This window comes from Panulirus ornatus, chromosome 1 (assembly GCF_036320965.1).
Source record: "Panulirus ornatus isolate Po-2019 chromosome 1, ASM3632096v1, whole genome shotgun sequence".
Lineage (NCBI taxonomy): Eukaryota > Metazoa > Arthropoda > Malacostraca > Decapoda > Palinuridae > Panulirus > Panulirus ornatus.
Window position 1 is genome coordinate 36,093,611 of NC_092224.1, and position 20,019 is coordinate 36,113,629.

The window sequence follows — 20,019 nt, forward strand, 5'->3', positions numbered from 1 at the left end:
ATATATATATATATATATGAAATGATATGGTGTGAGACGGGGGTTAATTGTGTAAAGAATGAGTGCTAGAAATGCATTGTTAGCTCAGTTTGATTGAGTGGGCAGACCATAGTTAGCTGAAGTGGTTTGGACACAGGGAGAGCCTGAACAAAGAGAGACTTAGTAGTGGGATCTATGGTTTGGAAGTGGAGGGTGAATTGAACCACTGTGGTACATAGAAACAATGTGCTGTCAATGAGCTGAGAGAGGTGTGAGAGGATCACCTGTGACATGGGGAACCAGAATGGAAGTGTACGACAGGGAGAGGAATGGGGAAGAATGTGTGGATTGGTGTATGCTAGGGAGACATTTAAAGACAGGGTTAAGTGGAGTCTTTTACAGTGGCCACACCTTTGATGGGAGCTCCAGAGGGAACAGACATCAAATATGGATAGGTAAATAGATGGGATGAACTAAAACAAGATAGATGAATAAATGGAATAAACTAGGGCAAGATAAATATATGGATAGGAGAAGTGGGAGACCAAATTGGAGGTGGAAGGATGGAGTGAAAAAGATTTTGAGCAATCGGGGCCTGAACATGCAGGAGGGTGAAAGGTTTGCAAGGAATAGAGTGAATTGGAACGATGTGGTATACTGGGGTCGACATGCTGTCAGTGGATTGAACCAGGGCATGTGAAGCGTCTGGGGTAAACCATGGAAAGTTTTGTGGTGCCTGGATGTGGAAAGGGAGCTGTGGTTTTGGTGCATTATACATGACAGCTAGAGACTGAGTGTGAACGAATGTGGCCTTTGTTGTCTTTTCCTAGCGCTACCTCGCGCGCATGCGGGGGGAAGGGGCTGTCATTTCATGTGTGGCGGGGTGGCAATGAGAATGAATGAAGGCAGCAAGTATGAATTATGTACATGTATTATATGTATATGTCTGTGTATGTATATATTATCCCTGGGGATAGGGGAGAAAGAATACTTCCCACGTATTCCCTGCGTGTCGTAGAAGGCGACTAAAAGGGAAGGGAGCGGGGGGCTGGAAATCCTCCCCTCTCAGTATTTTTGATTTTCCAAAAGAAGGAACAGAGAAGGGGGCCAGGTGAGGATATTCCCTCAAAGGTCCAGTCCTCTGTTCTTAACGCTACCTTGCTAATGCGGGAAATGGCGAATAGTATGAATAAAAAAAAAAATAAAAAAATGTATATATATGTATACGTTGAAATGTATAGATGTGTGTGTGTGTGGATGTGTATGTATATGCATGTGTATGTGGGTGGGTTGGGCCATTCTTTCATCTGTTTCCTTGTGTTACCTCGCTGACATGGGAGACAGCAACAAAGTATAATAAAAAAGAAAATAAATGAACTAGGATATATGAAATGGTCAGTTTAAGCTATTGGATTAGTCCATGGGGCTTGGCTGTGGATGGCAGATTCCTCTTTCAGTCCAGCATACATGACAGCTAGAGATTAGATTTGTGCAAATAAGGCCATTTTTCTTTTGACCTTGAAGCAGGAGAGGCAGTTTATTATTAAAATGAGTTAAGATGTGTACAGTATATGTATTTTTTTTCTATTGTTATTTTTGCTGTTTTCTATTCTGATTATTTATAGATACATCTGTAGTTGATTACTTAATTTGTCTATATGTACAGTGTATATATGCTTTTATAATCCATACATTTTATTCATATATACAAGTTTTTATCGAGGATGTAAGGCATGTGTACGTGTAGGAAGAGAGGAAAGTGATTGGTTCTCAGTGAATGTAGGTTTGCGGCAGGGGTGTGTGATGTCTCCATGGTTGTTTAATTTGTTTATGGATGGGGTTGTTAGGGAGGTAAATGCAAGAGTCCTGGAAAGAGGGGCAAGTATGAAGTCTGTTGGGGATGAGAGAGCTTGGGAAGTGAGTCAGTTGTTGTTCGCTGATGATACAGCGCTGGTGGCTGATTCATGTGAGAAACTGCAGAAGCTGGTGACTGAGTTTGGTAAAGTGTGTGGAAGAAGAAAGTTAAGAGTAAATGTGAATAAGAGCAAGGTTATTAGGTACAGTAGGGTTGAGGGTCAAGTCAATTGGGAGGTGAGTTTGAATGGAGAAAAACTGGAGGAAGTGAAGTGTTTTAGATATCTGGGAGTGGATCTGTCAGCGGATGGAACCATGGAAGCGGAAGTGGATCATAGGGTGGGGGAGGGGGCGAAAATTTTGGGAGCCTTGAAAAATGTGTGGAAGTCGAGAACATTATCTCGGAAAGCAAAAATGGGTATGTTTGAAGGAATAGTGGTTCCAACAATGTTGTATGGTTGCGAGGCGTGGGCTATGGATAGAGTTGTGCGCAGGAGGATGGATGTGCTGGAAATGAGATGTTTGAGGACAATGTGTGGTGTGAGGTGGTTTGATCGAGTAAGTAACGTAAGGGTAAGAGAGATGTGTGGAAATAAAAAGAGCGTGGTTGAGAGAGCAGAAGAGGGTGTTTTGAAATGGTTTGGGCACATGGAGAGAATGAGTGAGGAAAGATTGACCAAGAGGATATATGTGTCGGAGGTGGAGGGAACGAGGAGAAGAGGGAGACCAAATTGGAGGTGGAAAGATGGAGTGAAAAAGATTTTGTGTGATCGGGGCCTGAACATGCAGGAGGGTGAAAGGAGGGCAAGGAATAGAGTGAATTGGAGCGATGTGGTATACAGGGTTTGACGTGCTGTCAGTGGATTGAATCAAGGCATGTGAAGCGTCTGGGGTAAACCATGGAAAGCTGTGTAGGTATGTATATTTGCGTGTGTGGACGTGTGTATGTACATGTGTATGGGGGGGGGGGTTGGGCCATTTCTTTCGTCTGTTTCCTTGCGCTACCTCGCAAACGCGGGAGACAGCGACAAAGTATAAAAAAAAAAAAAAAAAAAAAAAAGTTTTGTATGAATATTTGTATGTATGTATATATTTGTGCATAATATTCCTGTCTATCCACAGCTTCTGGAAGCTAGTGGTGTGAACACTGTTATCGTGTATTTCTTCTCCGTCGAAATTTTTGGAAATTGGTTGCTATTTTTCTGCACAAAGAGCTACATTGACAAATCTTCAGGAAATAGGTAGTGTGTTGCTCTCAGTCAATTTTGGTTGTACATGTCTTAGATATTGTTTATACTAAACTTATTTTCTTTCCTTTTGATTTTTTTATGAACTCTGCATGTTTCAGGAATTTATTAGACAGTGAGTATTCATACCCTATGGCTGAGAAAAATAATTGCTTTTACTGCCACAGGAACCTCTGAAATGCATGCTAGACTTCCATGCAGCTTCATTCAGTTTGTGTTGTAAGTATGTGAACTACACACACATAATACAACATGCATTGACATCGTACAGAAAACTAGATAACTGAAAATGTGTCCAAAGCAAGGGAAAATACTTTTTATGATAGCCATGGCACATGCAGCCTAAAGATCTTTTTCAAGTTTTCCTTTTTCTTTTATCCATTTGTTTATCTATCTCTCTATCTATCTATCTATCTGTCTTTCTATCTCTCAATCTTTCTATATCTCTGATGCCTATTTCCTCTGGGAACTCCCATCAAGGGGGTGCCCACAGCAAAAGTCTCCACTTATCACTGTCTTTACATAACTCACTTGCATATCCAATCCATGCAATTTTCCACCACTTTTCTCTTTCCAGTGCTCTTCCACTTTGTTTCCCCTTTTCATAGGTGGTCTTCCTCTCACACCAACCCCTGTAATTACTCTCCTTTGAACTACCCATCATGCACTCTTCCCATTTACCCAAACCACCTCAAAGTATTACGTTTCACCCATTCTACCACCCAAAGTTTATTCCCTGTACATTCCCTTCCTTACCACATCTCTCATACTCCCCATTATTTCCTTCTTCATTCCACCTGGTCATACCACATGCTCCTCTCAAATAGCACACATCCACAGTCTGGATTCTTGACCTCTGTGACTCATTCCATATCCGTGTTTCAGGTGCATAGGTTAGGATTGGGGGGACTTTGCTGTCCCCTTAATCCTTGCCTCACTTCCATGCTTACATCTGTCCTTTTTTATTTGATTAAGGAACCCAATGACTTCTATCCTGTACTGCTGTCTCCTTTATCTCTCCTTCCATATCACCAAACTTACTCAAGATAACTCCTAGATACTTCCTTCACTTACCTCTTCCAATCTTTCTGCCCTCATATTTATAACACTGTTATAGATATGGAATGCTTTATGGGATATATGGTATTGGAGACAACTGCTGGATGGAGTGAAAGCCTTCTAGAGAGGAGCAAATGCATGTGTAAGAATGAATGGAGAGTTGAAAGTTTTTGGATACATTTAGGTGGGAGGCATGGCTGTGTGATGTCACCATGGCATTTTAATACATAAATGGATGGAGCAACAAGAGAGTTGAAAGCAAAACTAGGCAAAAGGGGTGCAGAGATAGAGTGTGGCAGTGAGATACGTTGGCTAGTAGCAAGCCTTATTGCAGATGGTACTGTGTTAGTTTGCTGAGAGGGAAGAGGAGTTGTAGAAGGTTGTAAGTGTGTTTTATGATGTGTGTAAGTATAGATGATTGAAGGTAAATGCAAGTATAAGTAAAGTAATGGTGTTTGAAAGGAAACGGAGTGAAAGTATAGATTTTGTAAAACCATATAGAGTGAAAGAAGAAAGTGTACTAAATTGTGCTTTGAATTTTGGAGAAAAAGACTGGAAGAGGTGAGAGTATTTAGGAGCTGTCTTGGGTAAGTTTAGTGATATGGAAGGAGAGATAAGGGAGAGAGCAGTATAGGATAGAAGAGTCATTGGTCACTTGATAGAATAATGAAGGGTAGAGGTGTAAGTATGGATTAAGGGACAGCATAGTCCCCCAACCCTGACCTATTCAGCCAAAACATGGACATGGAGTAGAATAAGTCACAGAAGTCAAAAGTCCAGGCTGTGGAAATGAGCTATTTGAGAAGAGCATGTGGTGTGACTACATGGAATGAAGAAAGAAAAGAAGGGGTGTATGAAAGATGTGGTATGGAAGGAATGCAAAGAGAATGAATTGTGGAATGGGAGAATGGGTGAAATGTAATACTTTGAAGTGGTTTGGGCATCTGAAAAGAATGCAAGATGTGGAGTTTACAAGGAGAGTGTATGACAGTACAATTAAAAGGGTTGGTGTGAATGGAAGTTCACCTGTGACATGGGCACATAGGGTAGAGAAATACTTGAGAGAGAGAAATAGTGGAAGAATGAGTGGAATGGTGTATGCAAGGGAGGCATGTAAGGACAGAGATAAGTGGAGACTCTTTTGCCATGGTCACCCTTTGATGGGAGTTCCCAGAGGAATGGATGTCAGAGATATAGAGAGATAAAATACACTTTCATCTTTCACTATATATGGGTTTTGCTAAATCTATACTTTCAGTCTGATTCATTTTAAACACCACTGCTTTATTTTTACTTGCATTTATCTTCAATTGCCTATGCTTACACATATCATAAAAGACACTTAAAACTTTTTGCAACTCCTCTTCACTCTTAGCAAACAATACAGTATCATCTGCAAACAGGCTTGTCACTAGGCACCATACCTTGACCCCACACTCCAGCACTGCACCCCTTTCCCAAGTTTTACATGCATCTCTCGTATCACCCCATACATTTTTTTTTTTTTTTTTTTTTTTTTTATACTTTGTCGCTGTCTCCCGCGTTTGCGAGGTAGTGCAAGGAAACAGTCGAAAGAAATGGCCCAACCCCCCCCCCATACACATGTATATACATACGTCCACACACGCAAATATACATACCTACACAGCTTTCCATGGTTTACCCCAGACGCTTCACATGCCCTGCTTCAATCCATACATATACATATACATGTTAAAAAGGCATCACATAGCCCTGCCTTACACCCACATGTATAAAAAACTTTCACTGAACTCTCCATTCACTCTTACACAAGCATTTGCTACTGTGGAGAAGGATTCTTACCACTGAACTCTCCATTCACTCTTACACAAGCATTTGCTATTGTGGAGAAGGATTTCTTACCATCCCATATGTCTTCAACACATCCCATAAATCATTCCACTCCACTCTGTTATACGCTTTCTTCAGATCCATAAAAGCTACATACAACTTCTTACCATTGGCTAGATACTTTTCCATGGTTATTTTCATTACAAAAATCTGATCCACACATACCCTTCCTTTCCTAAAATTCCCTTACTTGTCACTTTTCTGAATTCATTCACTTCCATCTCTACCAATTAACACCCTTACATACACTTTCCATGGTATACTTAACAGACTTATTCTCCTATAGTTGCTACATACATCCTTAGTGCCATTTTCACTGAATAAAGGAATGATAATTGCTTCCACCCATTCCTTAGGCACAACCTTCTGTTTCCATGCTAAATTACATATCAAATGCATCCAAACTATCACACTTTCTCTTTAGTACTTCACCATTTCAGCCATAATCCTATCCACTCCAGGTGTCTTTCCTACCATTAGCCTTATTATTTCTATAGGCCCTTGCACTTATATCCTTATATCCTTTTCCTTCCCTCCTCCATACCCATACATATAACAAATGCTGATTCATCTTGTCTCACATTCATCAGTTCTTCAAAATACTCTTTCCATCTTTCACTTACTCCTTTTGATTCAGCAATTCCCCCTCCTTATCTCTCACATTAACATTTCCACTCTTACATCCATCTTTCTTTTTTTTTTCACCTCCTCCTAATACAATTTCTTCTTTCTTTTTCTTTCAAACTATTTGCCATTTCCCGCGTTAGCGAAGGTAGCATTAAGAACAGAGGACTGGGCCTTTGAGGGAATATCCTCACCTGGCCCCCTTCTCTGTTCCTTCTTTTGGAAAATCAAAAAAAAGAAAAAAAAAAGAGGGGAGGATTTCCAGCCCCACACTCCCTCCCCTTTTAGTCGCCTTCTACGACATGCAGGGAATACGTGGGAAGTATTCTTTCTCCCCTATCCCCAGGGATACAATTTCTTATTTTTCCCTAAAGTTTTTACTCAACTTTCTTCCAGAATCTTCATCTGTTCTTTCTTTGCTTTCCTCTATCAGCTTCTTAATATTCCACTTACACATCTTATATTCCTCTCTACTTTGCTGACTTTCCACTTGTACATTCCTTTTGAGCAATTTACTGTATGCCTTTTTCTTGTCTCCCACAGCATTTCTAATTTCATCCATCATTTGTGCATTTTCCTTTTTATTCCTAAATCTCATGACTTGTATTCAACTACAAATTCTGCAACTTTTGACAGTCTTTCTGTAAACATTTTAAGTGCCTTATTCACACATGACTCTGTCCTCTCATTTACTGCACCTCCATCTAAACTTTCAGTCACCTTCACTACTTTCTACAGTTTTAACCATAACTGACACGAAAACTAACAACACCACCATTGTCACCATCACCACTTCCTCTACAATTTTTGCCACAAGCACTATTACAGTACTACTATTACTAACACTGCTATCACTGCCACTGTCACCACCACTACTACCATCATCATGATCACAGTCATCACCATATCATGAACCACATTATTCCAGATATGATAAATTAAAAGAATAGCAACAAATACTGCAGATGCTCTCATAATATTCTGTCAGTTTGTTCACACTGCCTCTTTCAGGGCTTGTGATGGCATTATTGCTATGAAACTTACTTACTTATCCCTGCATGTTTAAAGATGGTACATTTCCATTATTATTTGTAGATTGCCAATAGATTTCTTCAGTCATGTGGGTCTTTCAGGTCAAGATGTGCTTATGCTTTCTGGCATAACAGGTTACCATAGCTGCAACAACTTCAGCTACCTTATGCTTCTTAAATTTTGACTACCTTACGCTCCTTAAATTCTGACTTATTTAAGGTACTGTTGGGACTAAAGGAGTCATTAGGCCAAAAACAACAACATAGCAACATTAATGTGAGTATAAAAACATTTGTTTCCTATCATGGAAATTTAACTTCCCCATGCATGGTGTTAGGTTATAAGGCAAAGTCCAAAGTTATCTGTGTAGTACACTTAAGGGATGTTCACCTTGTAGTTTTATTCTTTATTACATTGCTTTGAATTCCCCATGCACAATATTAGGTTATGAAGCAAATCCCAAAATTTTATGTGTATGTCATATATTGTTGATGTTCACCCATTAGCTAATTCTGATATCCCTGTTCACAGGTTATAAGGCAAACTCCAAAGTTATCTGTCATGGCCACATATAAGATGTTAATCCAGTAGTTCAGCAGGATTTCTTTCCATTTACCTGTGTTTGTATTTATTTTGAACTGAGTTATTTCATTGGTGCTGTAGTAGTCAGCAGAATTAGGGCTACAGAGTGAAAAATTACTGTTATGTGTATTATTTATTATAAACTATTCAAAATATATTTGTTTGTTTTTTGGTTACCTTCTTTTTGGCCATAGCCAGTGATGATTTCTTAGACAGTATCTTGGATATACTGTCCATTTCCATTTCTGTGTTCAACAATATTTTTTTAGTACCATGTTCCATTATGATATACCTTTCTCTTATTTACCACTAAGATGACAACTTGATTTTCTTATAAGTATGGCAGCCAACTTGGTCAAATACCCTTTTGACCTATATCTGCTTCTTGATAACAATAAAAGATTCAGGCCAATATTATAGTTTCTTTGGGACACATACAAAAATTTATGTGCTAACAGTTGTGCTTATATGATAACTTTGTAGCTCTCATTGATCAGAAAGTTGTATGTTCATTTTTTGTTGATTTACATAAATTGCTCTGGTGATTTCTCAGAAACTGTTCTCAGTTGAAAAGTTAAACTTGTTGGAATGTCATCTTGAGGGCATTAGCAGCCAGAATCATCTGGCTGTGCTTGTATGATCCAAGCTGACTATATCTCCTTATCCTAGTCTGGGATACGAGAGCAAGGTTCTCCCTGTAGATTATTTTACTGCTAGGAATAATTCATCTTGGTCCCACATCTCTTAACATTTTTGTGATTTCAGGCCACAGAGCTTTTTGCAGCCCTTTTTCATTTAACTCTCTTCAGACATGCCTTCATTTCTATATAAGAATATTCCAGCACTCACTCATTAGATAACTGGGTAGATAACCATCACTTAGTCATCAAATATACCATAATTGATCAGCTGTAGCATGCTAATTGTAACTCGGTGTTCTCTGATACAAACATTATACTTGTATATATTATAGTGCATGATGTACTGTTAGGGTTCTCAGTGCAAAGTAAATTCTAGGAGTTACACAAGCTACCTGCACACTCCCACCCACATTCATGTACTGTGCTTACTAACTCCCACATTTTCCTACCTACACACCCACTTATCTATTATTCCCACCAAAAACATTGATTTTTTCTTTCACTTTAGTGGATACAACAGTCGTTCTTGTAGAAATCTAAGTGAAATTCAGTGATGTCCAGAGGAAATGATGATATCAGCTGTTACTTATGTGTATGCTGTTAGCATCGATGTTATTTTTGCTTATATTGCCTTCTCTTCATTACATTCTGCTGCTCACCATCATCCTGTGGTAATGGGGTTTTGCAAGAAAGTGTTGAAATAGAGATTGCAAATGAAATACGGTGATTATGTTCTAGATATAACCGAAATGATGAGGCAACCCCTTCCTCTTTTCACATGTTCACATACAAATATACTCTTGTGCATGCTGACAATGAGAAACTGTTTATTTTAAACATAGTTATTTTCTCCAAATGTAGTTGTATTACCTAATTTCTTCTTTAAGCTTTTCAAATAATCTGGAGAGGTGAAAATATAATGCTTATCTTACTCATGTATTTTTTGTTCCAATTTCTGAATTATCTTGAGCAGTCTTTCCATTTCTGAAATAGTCCTAATGTTCTTAACTTCTTTATTTTTCCATTCATCCCTACTTTGGGCTTTTTCAGAGTCATATCCATTAAAATCCTTCTATTTGTAGTACTTGACAGCAGCATTGGTTTGAACTTAGTCTCTAATATGATTGGCATGTAAACACCACTAGCAATACTGCTGTGAAATATGGGCATATATTGTCCAGAAATTTAAAATCTTTCTTGAAAAGTGGAAATTGAAAGTTAATATATTTTGCACCTTCTTTCTCATCAAATATATGTTTATGTTGTCAGTTTATTCAGAAAACTTGTTCAAGTACTGCAAGAAGATCTGAATTATAAACTGATGATTAAATCATGAGGATACTACCCATGCTGATTATACTTGTCAATGGGCATCCAGGTCCTTAGCTATCCTGTCTCTATTTGTTTTTTTTCTAGTTTTGTTATGCATATAGTTGGTAATGAAAAATGGGCAATGATTTATTCCCAGAGATATGTTGGCAGAGGTAGACCTATCAGAGAAATTGTAATTTCTATGACCTTTGAAAGAATACAAAAAGGATAGCTATAAGACAGTCATATGTTTGATGCCTTTACCTTCCTTGAGCTATAAGAACCTCCGATTCCTTTTTCTAAATGGGTATTCTGTAGGCAGACATCCTTACATGTAGGGCCATGTTTGGATCCAAATTCCATACCTTTGTCTTCAAGATGAATTAATGTCTCTTGACTGAACTGCACTTCTGTTTCTAGAAGCAATAAGCAAGTTTTGTATTGCCTGCTTGGTACAGCAGATTTCTATGGGTCATTTTTCCAGCATCATCTGCCCATACAATCTTTGTTTGTCCATCCATCATCTGTCTGTCCACCTGCTTTCCTCAGGCCTTAGTTTAATGAAGATGCACTTAATTTGATCCATAAGAGTCAAGTAAGATGCATCAGACTTAGTACTTTACTAATGCAGTTTTTCCCAACCTCTAGAGAATTGAATTGCTTAAGACAACATAAATTTAGATTTTACCCTAGTGATGCCCTTAATAGAAAAGTTTAAACTGGAACTTAACCTGGTTCATGAATTGATGAATTGACCTGACCCATAAAGTTTAGGGTGAATGCATCAAACTGTATGCCTTTAACAGTTGCTTCCCAGTATCTAAGGATATGCATAAGACCCATATCTGTGGTTTGGAATCTGCTTGGTTTTGTTTCTTACAAAAAAGTTTTATGTGGAACCTAATCTAGCTCAAAACTTGAAGAAATTTGCTCCTTTAGCTTTGGATCTTTAATAAAGATTTTATATTTTTTTCCAAATTACTATATTTCCACCCATTCTTATTTTATTCGCAGTAATTAAGCAGCAGATTAGGTGACACAAGTGTTCCACTAAACATCCTTCTTGTTCGTTTAAAGAGATTCCTTTGAATATTCATTCATTTTGCAAAAAATGAGTCTTCTCAGGCTGCTAGTATAGATATGCATGTACATGTATCATGATATTCCAAAATGATATGCAGCAGATCTCTTGAAAATTACACTTGAGAGTGAACTAGCTTTACACACTGCAGAGTTTGCCAAGAAATACCAAAGTTGCGAAAAGCTAAAGACCAACAGACTTACACTGTATGACTATTTCATTAATATCCCTATAAAAAGATTATGATAGTAGAGGAAGTTCAAGAGATGGAGCAACATGAATGTACAACTCCCTCCTCTTACAATACAAACAGGTTTATCTTCATTTCTGTTCTCTTGGTCTGTCAGTTTTCTAGAGAATTTCCAAATGCTGCAGGCATGCATAAATGCAGACTGTATGTGAATCACTCCATACCACTCTTCTTGTGTAATGCCCATTCATCAAAACATTTAACAACCACATTAATAGTAAACATCCATGATGCACTCCCATATTTATGTCAGCCTATTCACTTACCCAACAGTGGGTAGAAGATTTCCACACTGAATATCTTTAGGTCAGAAGTATCCAGGAATTCCCATCAAAATGGAGCATGAATCTCCAAAGGTCACTTTTTTCTCTCAGTGTCTTGCCAACACCCACACTATTTATTCCTCACTGTTCAATTTTTAAGTTAAGATGGCAGTGCTGCAAGCTATAGCATGTAATGCCACAGCTTACTGCTTAAGTGTATATGAATATGTCAAATACCACAAGCAAAACAATAAAATCTCCCATAAAAGTGCTGAAGCGAACAAGGAAATACAAAAAATTAATGCCAAACTTAATTTATCTTTTTAAAGGTAAGATTACAAGCTTCATATTTCAATCATAGTGCTGATCCACAGTGGTACCATGAACTGGAAAAAACCTACATACTCACAGGAAAGATCAAAGAAAAATCAAAGCTTTCATTTATTTTTCAGAACCTGTACTTGGGGAATGATATGATATTAGTACTAAGAGGTATAAGTTTGTTGAGTATTCCTGGTAAATTATATGGGAGGGTATTGATTGAGAGGGTGAAGGCATGTACAGAGCATCAGATTGGGGAAGAGCAGTGCGGTTTCAGAAGTGGTAGAGGATGTGTGGATCAGGTGTTTGCTTTGAAGAATGTATGTGAGAAATACTTAGAAAAGCAAATGGATTTGTATGTAGCATTTATGGATCTGGAGAAGGCATATGATAGAGTTGATAGAGATGCTCTGTGGAAGGTATTAAGAATATATGGTGTGGGAGGCAAGTTGTTAGAAGCAGTGAAAAGTTTTTATCGAGGATGTAAGGCATGTGTACGTGTAGGAAGAGAGGAAAGTGATTGGTTCTCAGTGAATGTAGGTTTGCGGCAGGGGTGTGTGATGTCTCCATGGTTGTTTAATTTGTTTATGGATGGGGTTGTTAGGGAGGTAAATGCAAGAGTCCTGGAAAGAGGGGCAAGTATGAAGTCTGTTGGGGATGAGAGAGCTTGGGAAGTGAGTCAGTTGTTGTTCGCTGATGATACAGCGCTGGTGGCTGATTCATGTGAGAAACTGCAGAAGCTGGTGACTGAGTTTGGTAAAGTGTGTGGAAGAAGAAAGTTAAGAGTAAATGTGAATAAGAGCAAGGTTATTAGGTACAGTAGGGTTGAGGGTCAAGTCAATTGGGAGGTGAGTTTGAATGGAGAAAAACTGGAGGAAGTGAAGTGTTTTAGATATCTGGGAGTGGATCTGTCAGCGGATGGAACCATGGAAGCGGAAGTGGATCATAGGGTGGGGGAGGGGGCGAAAATTTTGGGAGCCTTGAAAAATGTGTGGAAGTCGAGAACATTATCTCGGAAAGCAAAAATGGGTATGTTTGAAGGAATAGTGGTTCCAACAATGTTGTATGGTTGCGAGGCGTGGGCTATGGATAGAGTTGTGCGCAGGAGGATGGATGTGCTGGAAATGAGATGTTTGAGGACAATGTGTGGTGTGAGGTGGTTTGATCGAGTAAGTAACGTAAGGGTAAGAGAGATGTGTGGAAATAAAAAGAGCGTGGTTGAGAGAGCAGAAGAGGGTGTTTTGAAATGGTTTGGGCACATGGAGAGAATGAGTGAGGAAAGATTGACCAAGAGGATATATGTGTCGGAGGTGGAGGGAACGAGGAGAAGAGGGAGACCAAATTGGAGGTGGAAAGATGGAGTGAAAAAGATTTTGTGTGATCGGGGCCTGAACATGCAGGAGGGTGAAAGGAGGGCAAGGAATAGAGTGAATTGGAGCGATGTGGTATACAGGGGTTGACGTGCTGTCAGTGGAGTGAATCAAGGCATGTGAAGCGTCTGGGGTAAACCATGGAAAGCTGTGTAGGTATGTATATTTGCGTGTGTGGACGTGTGTATGTACATGTGTATGGGGGGGGGGTTGGGCCATTTCTTTCGTCTGTTTCCTTGCGCTACCTCGCAAACGCGGGAGACAGCGACAAAGTATAAAAAAAAAAAAAAAAACTAAGAGTTATGTGAAAAAAGAGACTAAATAAGGAAAAATGCCTCTCACTTGTCCCACCTATACCTAAGGAATGAGGTCCCACACCAAACCTACCAGGCCTGTGCTATAACTTCAAGTGCAAGGTTAGGAGAGAGGTCTATTGGGTCAGATGTAAGACCTTTTTCATTTATGTTAGTGGGTCAGAGGAGAAGCCTTGTTTCTCATCTAGTTTTATATATATAACTCTTTACATTGGTTCTGAGGCAGTCTTTTTAAAGAGGTTCTGACAAATAACAAAACTTGGGAAGATGTTTCATTTGTCAGGTGAGTTATGAAGACTGCTAAAGTAATATGGATTCTAAAATTATGACCATCATTGTAGCAATCCAAAGCATTGTCAGAGTAAACTTGCCATGAAATGATCTGCAAATAGCTTGGTAAGAACACTATAGTAGGTGATGAGATCTACAAATGTCATAAAATCATTCAGAAAATACAAAAAAAAAAAAAGATATAGTACAAATATCCTTTTGGTAGGAGAGAAAATTTTGCCTCTATATTTCCTGGATGTCATAGAAGTCAACTAAAGGAGGTGGGAGCAGGGGGCTGTATTTCAGTTTCTAAAAGACAGAACAGAAGGAGCCAATCAGGGAGTACTTATCCTCCTCAAAGGCTCAGGCTGGGGTGTCTGAATGTGGATGGATGTAATCAAGATGAGAAGAGAGGAGATAGGTAATATGTTTGAGGAAAAGAAATGTGGATGATCTACCTCTGAGTGAAACAAAGCTCAAGGGTAAAGGTGAAGAATGGTTTGAAAATGTCTTAGGAGTATAGTGAGAGGACAAGAACTAAGGAAGGAGTAGCAGTATTTCTGAAGCAGGGGTTGTGGGAATGTGTGAAAGAGTATAAGAATTTTCTTGGCTGATGTGGGTAAAAATGAAAGTGATTGGCGAGAAGTGGGTGATCATAAGTATTTATACACCTGGCAATAAGAGAGATTATGAGGCAAATCTTCTGGGAGCAGCTGAGTGAGTATGTCAGTAGTTTTGATGTAAGTGACTGAGTATTACTGATGGGTGATTTAAATGCAAAGGTAAGTAATTTAGCAGTTGAGGGTATAACTGGGATGCATTGGTGGAAATGATGAACAACTTGTGGAGCTGTGTGGTGAAAAAGGACTGGTGATCGGTAGTACCTGGCTTAAAAAGAGGGAGGTACACAATTATTCATATGTGAGTAGGAGAGATGGTTAGCAGGCATTACTGGATTACATATTGATTCATAGGCATGTAAAGTAAAGACTTTTAGATTGGATGTAAATGTGTTGAAAGGAGCAGCTGGTGAGATGTCTGATCTCTATATTGTAGAGGCGAGGGTGAAGATTTGTAAAGGTTTTCGATAAAGAGGAAAACATGTCGTTGAGAAGGGAGAGGTGAGAGTAAGTGAGCTTGGAGAAGAGACTTGAGTGGAGGAAAGATTGAGTGTAGATTGGCAAAGGGTGAGAGTAAATGAAGTAAGGGGAGTGGGTAAGAAGTAGGAGATATTTAGGGAAACAGAGCTGGCATGTTCAAGAGATGCATGTGGAATGCGAAAGGTGGGGAGTGGCAGATTAGAAAGGGTAGTGAGTGGTGAGATAGAGATAAAGTTGCTAGTGGTTATATAATAATGAAAAAGATCATTTGGTTTCTAAAATGGCAACCATCACTGTAGTGTCACAAGCATTGCCAGAGGAAACTCACCATGAAATGACCGAAAACTACACAATAAGAATGATAAGATCTCTTACAAATATGCAAAAATGAAATGTCATACAAAGAATATGAATATCAAAATGTAGGTGCATTTTGAGATGGTATTACAAACTGCATTTCCTAATATAATTTTGCTCTTTGAATAACAACCATTATCATAACATCATCAAGGATTGCCAGAACATTGAACATACTAGTGAAATCTAAAAATTACACTGGGTATATGAAATCACCACAGTTGAAGTTAAGAAATGTTCAGATCTCAATCTGGGTCAATGGTTAAATTGGTATCTGTAATTCATGATTTGCATACCTTATGTTGGTCTCAAGGAAATCAGACTGGGGATTTTGTACTTGTATTACTTTCACACATGCATTGCTTCAGCTGTAAAAATTCTTATAGAATATACATACCTATTAACCATTTATCATAATTTGCAAAGTAGGATTCTAATGAGATTCCTTATCCACAGTGAATTGGCACCTGGTCTGTCCCATGATGACTGCAAACAGCTTCGCTACTGTCCAACATGTAAAATCTATAAACCTGAGCGCAGTCACCATTGCTCCTTGTGTGACCGGTGTATTCATCAAAGAGACCATCATTGCTTTTTTCTAGGAACATGTGTTGGAGGATACAATCTTTGCTATTTCATCCTGTTTTGCTTTTATGCATGCATTGGGTAAGTTCACTCAAATGAAAACATATATGCTGTTTGAAAAATATTTCAGTAAAATTGGGTTGGGGATTCCCATTACTGCAAAAGTTGCATGTGGCCTCAGATATCTGGCATGTCTTCAGCTACTTGCATGTTATTTAGATTCATTTGGCTGTGAATGTAATATGAGAGGAATGAATGTAAAGAGAAAGGAATGGGAGAGAAAACATTTTAGGGAAGGGTAACTTATGTAAGTTAGTTTTTTTATGACAAAAGTACAGGGTTGTGGAACATTTAAGTGGGATGGATTGAGGTGAGTGAGATAAGTCTTGTTAATTTGTCTAGGAAAGGTAGTTTTGGGAACTTTGATGAAGAAGTGCTTTGCAACAGATATGGAAGCTTTATGGTAGATATGAAATTCATTTGTAATAGGTTTGAAATAACAATATTTGTTGCATGTGCACTGAACAGTGATTCAGAGGAAGAAGACAAGGATATTTTTGGTAGACAAACAGAAAAAGCAACTGAGGAAGTGGTTCTGGGAGATAAGCTCATTTTGATGGATGACATCAATGAATGGGTAGAAGATGGTGAACGGACAGAGTTGAGTTTAAAGTGGTCTTACTTATAAAGTCTACCAGGCAAGCTTCAAAACATGACCTACTTGCCCTATGTCGCACTATTGGTTCACTCTCTCTTCTGTAGGTATTATGTTACCAAGAGCTGGTTGCTAGTGTGGCCCCACCACTAGCTAGACCATGCAATACTCAACAAGCTGTGGTTACTGTGTCCATTGGCACCTCAAATGGGGGCTGTTTTTTATAACTGTTTCCTTCCCTGCATCTTGAGAGGTGTATTGACTAGATTTTTGCACTCATGTAGACAGCAGAAGGTTTTTGATTTCTGGGTGTATGTGAATGACTCATGAATGCTTTTAAAGAGCTTCTCCAATGGAAATAGTGTTTTTATATGAATGATTGGTGGCATGAATGAGTGTTTCAAACTAAATATTAAAATGTGTCAAAGTTATGTATTACCACCATAGTGGTTTGATATAGTTATGGATGGAGCATTACTTTAAATGAGAATGAGGTAGAGTGATTTCACTGTACTGTGCTACTGTACCATGATGGAACAGATTGCAAGATACCACAGCTTTTTTATGCAGATAATGTTGTTCTATAAGCAGTCAGAGGAGTTGGATAAAATGGTAGATTACTTTTATGACTTGTGCAAGAAAAGAATGTTGAAAGTGCCCCATGTGAACCCAGCCACTCAAATGTCTTTGTGATGTGAGGCCTGCCTTGTTCAGGTTAATTAGAAAATGCATGGAATGGCATATGGGAGGGAGGCATGGAAGGACACTAATAAGTGGAGACCCTCTTGCCATGGCCAAACCCTTGATAGGAGTTCCCAGAGGGAATGGGCATCAGAAATATAGATAGATACATTAGAAAATACCATTCCTAAAGAGTTGAGAGTACTGAGTTTGAGTAAGCTTTGCATTTGTCCTACTGCAAAGCCATGATTGAAAAGTCATCCATATATGTCAGACCATTCACCTTCACTGTAATGATAAAAAACACTGATGCAAACTTACACTTTAAAGGCTATAGCAGCAGACTGCTATCAAACTACTTGCTGCATGGTAGTCATGAATGAACCACTGAAGAATAGTAAAATAATGAGTGCAGAACAGACAACGGAAGATGTGGCTGTGGTCAGTAAAACCATATATTTGGGTTCATGACAATAACCTTGTATCTTGAGATGTTGGCAAATTTATCATGGATGCAGGCACAGAAAGTGACTAGCCACAGGGCAGTACTGGGATTAAGCATGTTATTCTCATAAAGAATGAAGTCTGTCAGTCTCTCTCTCTTTCCTCTCCTAACTGGGAAAGTGTGTCAGTGAGAATACAACATAATTGGGAAGAAGGAGATCAATCTGATTGGAACCCATTAATGTACTCCCAGTAGTTTTGCATGCCTCAAATAACAGAAGATTAGAAAACTATTGACTTGATAAGGGAATGATTACTAATGTTGGCTTGTAGAGATGGAATGGACATATAAAAAAATCTAAGTTTGTATTTGAGAGATAAGAACTTTGCAGACATAGGTAAAGACCATGTCTCTAGTGAAGGGCAGAGTTAGGGTGTACTGTACATATGTGTGATAAGGTAGATGTTTGTATGGCTTTATCATACCAAAACAGTCTTTTTTTTTCAATTTTCTATGAACACCCTTATATGAGAAAAGGAAATGGCTTTTGAGATACAGAGCAACAGATAGACAGTAGATGTATATTTTTTTTTTTTTTTTTTTTTTAATACTTTGTCGCTGTCTCCCGCATTTGCGAGGTAGCGCAAGGAAACAGACGAAAGAAATGGCCCAACCCCCCCCCCCATACACATGTATATACATACGTCCACACACGCAAATATACATACCTACACAGCTTTCCATGGTTTACCCCAGACGCTTCACATGCCTTGATTCAATCCACTGACAGCACGTCAGCCCCGGTATACCACATCGCTCCAATTCACTCTGTTCCTTGCCCTCCTTTCACCCTCCTGCATGTTCAGGCCCCGATCACACAAAATCTTTTTCACTCCATCTTTCCACCTCCAATTTGGTCTCCCTCTTCTCCTTGTTCCCTCCACCTCCGACACATATATCCTCTTGGTCAATCTTTCCTCACTCATCCTCTCCATGTGCCCAAACCACTTCAAAACACCCTCTTCTGCTCTCTCAACCACGCTCTATTTATTTCCACACATCTCTCTTACCCTTACGTTACTCACTCGATCAAACCACCTCACACCACACATTGTCCTCAAACATCTCATTTCCAGCACATCCATCCTCCTGCGCACAACTCTATCCATAGCCCACGCCTCGCAACCATACAACATTGTTGGAACCACTATTCCTTCAAACATACCCATTTTTGCTTTCCGAGATAATGTTCTCGACTTCCACACATTCTTCAAGGCCCCCAGGTGCTTTATTATTGTGAAGTAAATTCAATGCTTTTGTTTATATTACTTGATCATGATAAATCATAAAGGAATGGTATTTAGCACCACACATTCCATCAATATAACTAACTACTTCTATTTATTACAGGTGTATTTATGCAGCAAGTTTACTTCATGGTTATTACTCGGGGACTTACTTGCGAGCGTTTTGGTCATCTGAATTTCTGTATTATTTCTACCCCGTCACACTTATCATGTGGTTATTGGGAAAGGTAGGACATGATCTCTGTTGCTTTTCTCAACATAGATGAATTAGTAATCACACATGTTTTTTGTCAGTCAAGGAAATTTAGAATAGAAGTCAAAAGATGTATCAAGCAGCTACTTAGTTACTGGCATCAGAGGGACCTTTTTCATATCACACTCCCACTACATATGCACAGTTGCTTCTGGTTCTACTTCATAGACTGAGTTTCCCATACTGTTCATAAGTATGTCAGATCCTGATGTGCTATTGAGTAAACTATACAGGTGATATGTTTAGGTCTATAAAAATTTGCTTCAATTAGACAGTTCATGCACTCTGCCACAGTACATACTTATGCATGCCCTGGTTTCTGTTGATATGGAGTTTGAGTTTTAGTTACCCTTCCCAAGTTATTGGCTTTTTAGTTTTGCAGCTAAGAATTACTCACCCCATTGGAGTTCACCCCTCACCCACCTCATGGTTCACTTCCACTTCCATTTCCATGGTTCCATTCACTGCTGTGTCCACTCCCAGGTATCTGAAACACTTCACTTCAACCAATTTTTCTCCATTCTGATTCATGCCCCAACTAACCTCTCCCTTAATCCTGCTACACA

General features: G+C 38.9%; 1 protein-coding gene across 2 annotated transcripts in view; it reads left to right on the top strand.

Moving 5' to 3' along the window:
- Positions 1-20,019, top strand: part of LOC139748597 (palmitoyltransferase ZDHHC22-like) — a 53,801-nt gene that overhangs the window by 10,699 nt on the left and 23,083 nt on the right. For both annotated transcript variants that reach the window (XM_071661710.1, XM_071661720.1), the window contains exons 3-5: positions 2,956-3,074; positions 15,984-16,193; positions 19,304-19,427. In XM_071661710.1, coding sequence (XP_071517811.1) covers positions 2,956-3,074; positions 15,984-16,193; positions 19,304-19,427 — 453 coding nt within the window. The remainder of the gene's footprint in view (positions 1-2,955; positions 3,075-15,983; positions 16,194-19,303; positions 19,428-20,019) is intronic.